The following is a 2,508-nucleotide window of genomic DNA, read 5'->3' on the forward strand; positions in this document are numbered from 1 at the left end:
ATGAAAAATACCTGTGGTAATAATATGTGATTAGAACCAGTGTTAGAAAATATATATATTTACTTTAGGGTATGTTTAGTTTAAAACTACATAGCGTATAAGTTGCAATAGAACTTGATAGCACTTTGCACTTTTAAGATCAAATTTCTAAATAAGAATTCTTCAGGTTTCCTTTTATATTAGACATAGTCATTAATGTTAGTATTTTGCCTTTCTCTAAATGTTTCAACCTCAGTTTTTTGGAAGATGTTTTCCTCATTTCATCCTCTGCTAGAATTTCTATACAGAATTCAGGCTGCTATTCTCAGCCTTTGGAGTGTGACTTTATTCTTTGATTATGTCTGCAGAAACAATATAGGGCTTCTGTACTGCAATGAAAAGACAAAATCAAAGCTCTGTGGTTGAATTCATCCTCTTGGGCTTCTCTGATTTTCCTGAACTTCAAGACGAGATCTTTGGGGTTTTCTTGGTTATTTATCTGGTGACCCTGATGGAAAATGCCATCATCATAGCTGCCATCTTGCTGGACCAGACCCTCCACATCCCCATGTACCTGTTCCTGCAGAACTTATCTGTGGTAGAAGTGAGTTTCAGTGCATCCATCATGCCTGAAATGCTGGTGGTCCTGACTATTGAGAAAACTACAATTTCTTTTGCGGGCTTTTTTGCACAGATGTATTTCATTCTTTTTGGTGTGAATGAATGTTTTCTCCTAGGCGCAATGGCTTATGACCGATTTGCTGCCATCTGCCATCCTCTGACCTACCCCATGATTATGAACAAGAGGGTGTTTTTGAAATTAGTAATGTTCTCATGGGTCTCAGGGATCATGGTGGCTACTCTGCAGACCTCATGGGTATTCAGTTTTCCCTTTTGTGGACCCAATGTAATTAATCATATATCTTGTGAAACCCCAGCAGTGCTGGAACTGGTATGTGCAGATATCTCCTTGTTTGAAATCTATGCTTTCACAGGCACCATTTTGATTATATTGCTTCCTTTCTTGTTGATACTCTTGTCTTATCTTAGAATTTTCTTTGCCATCCTGAAGATGCCGTCAACAACTGGGAGGCAAAAGGCCTTTTCCACCTGTGCCTCACATGTCACATCTGTCACCCTCTTCTATGGCACAGCCAGTATGACTTATTTACAGCCCAAATCCAGCTACTCACCAGTAACCAAGAAACTGATGTCTTTGGCTTACACATTGCTCACACCCCTGCAGAATCCCCTTATCTACAGCCTGCGAAACCATGAGATGAAAAGGGCTTTGGTGAAATTATGGCGGAAAGCGGTGGTTTTACACACAGTTTGACTTGTTAAGAAGCTATATATTTGCTTATTACTCAACAGAACTCTGTTTGAATTTAATAAATGATGAAAACAGATTCCATTTCTTGATATTAATGAGTTCACATTGTTGTATTCCTTGAGTTTGAAATGTATCAGGAGATTCTTCTCTTTTAATACTGTAGTGTTATCATCTGTTTTGAAGAGATACTAAGTTCCTTAGCACATGATACAACAGTCTAGTCATGCATTTCCCTATTATGGGCATCCAGGTTATTATCAGACTATTGTGATTAAGATTATGCTTCAATAAATATCTAGTTCAATAGGTTTCTATGTATTGATGCTTTTATTTTGATATGATCATTTCCTCAAAGGTCATTCTGATAGAATGAATGATATTTACACATAAACGTGTGTGTGTCTGTGTGTGTGTGTGTGTGTGCTGGTTGAGATCCAACTGGAAGCCTTGCATATGTTAAGCATGTGTACAACCACTGTGCTCTACACTCTTCCCTTGTTTATATATTTTAATTGTTATTGTAGAGTTACTTCTTTAAATGCTTTTAACTAATTCTGACTGACCTGAGGCTCACTGAAATTCACTAATAGCTATAACCTCAAGAGACCAACAAATAGTGGGTGTGATTTTTTTTTTTCTGGAGAGAAAAATCTTTTCAACGAGTCAGTAAGAAAATGAATTATTGTTTACAGGATGAAATGAGTTCTACTTCATGGACTCATACTGGGATCATCCAAAACTGTATTTCTCTTTGTATTTATATATTTATGCAACAATGCACATCTCTCTCATATATATATATATATATATATATATATATATATATATATATATATATCTCAATCATTAGGACAAAGTATGAAATGTTCCAGGTTTTGCACCTGTGAAATTATTCTCTCTGAAAAGTTCACACTGTAAGTCAGGAAATTCAAAGACTCTAGAAAATAGGCATAACTCATAATGTTGCTGTGAATGTTGATATGCAAATACCTGTTCAAGTCATTGCTTTTAATGCTTTCAGATCTATCTGCAGGAGTGGAATTCCTGGATCATATGGGAATTACCTGCTTAATTCTTTGAGGAATTGCCATAGTATTTTCCATGGTAGCTGTACCATTTCATATTCCCATCAACTATGCATGAGGGATCCAATTTCTCCGAATACTTGATAACACTTTTTGTTTGGTGGTGCTGGT

At 36.3% G+C, this 2,508-nt stretch overlaps 1 protein-coding gene across 1 annotated transcript; it reads left to right on the forward strand.

Annotated features, from left to right (window-relative positions):
* Positions 1 to 373: 373 nt before the first annotated feature.
* On the forward strand, positions 374 to 1,315 carry LOC124088637 (olfactory receptor 10A3-like). The gene has a single exon (XM_046438370.1). It carries the CDS (start codon positions 374 to 376, stop codon positions 1,313 to 1,315), a length of 942 nt encoding a protein of 313 aa, XP_046294326.1.
* The last annotated feature ends 1,193 nt before the right edge of the window (positions 1,316 to 2,508 follow it).

This window comes from Marmota monax, unplaced genomic scaffold (genome assembly GCF_021218885.2).
Source record: "Marmota monax isolate L192 unplaced genomic scaffold, Marmota_monax_Labrador192_F-V1.1 WCK01_AAM20220418_F8-fsc00061, whole genome shotgun sequence".
NCBI classification, from domain to species: Eukaryota; Metazoa; Chordata; class Mammalia; order Rodentia; family Sciuridae; genus Marmota; species Marmota monax.

Coding starts and splice junctions, on each gene's coding strand:
- LOC124088637 (XM_046438370.1), top strand. CDS start 374: ATGAAAAGACAAAATCAAAGCTCTGTGGTTGAATTCATCCTCTTGGGC.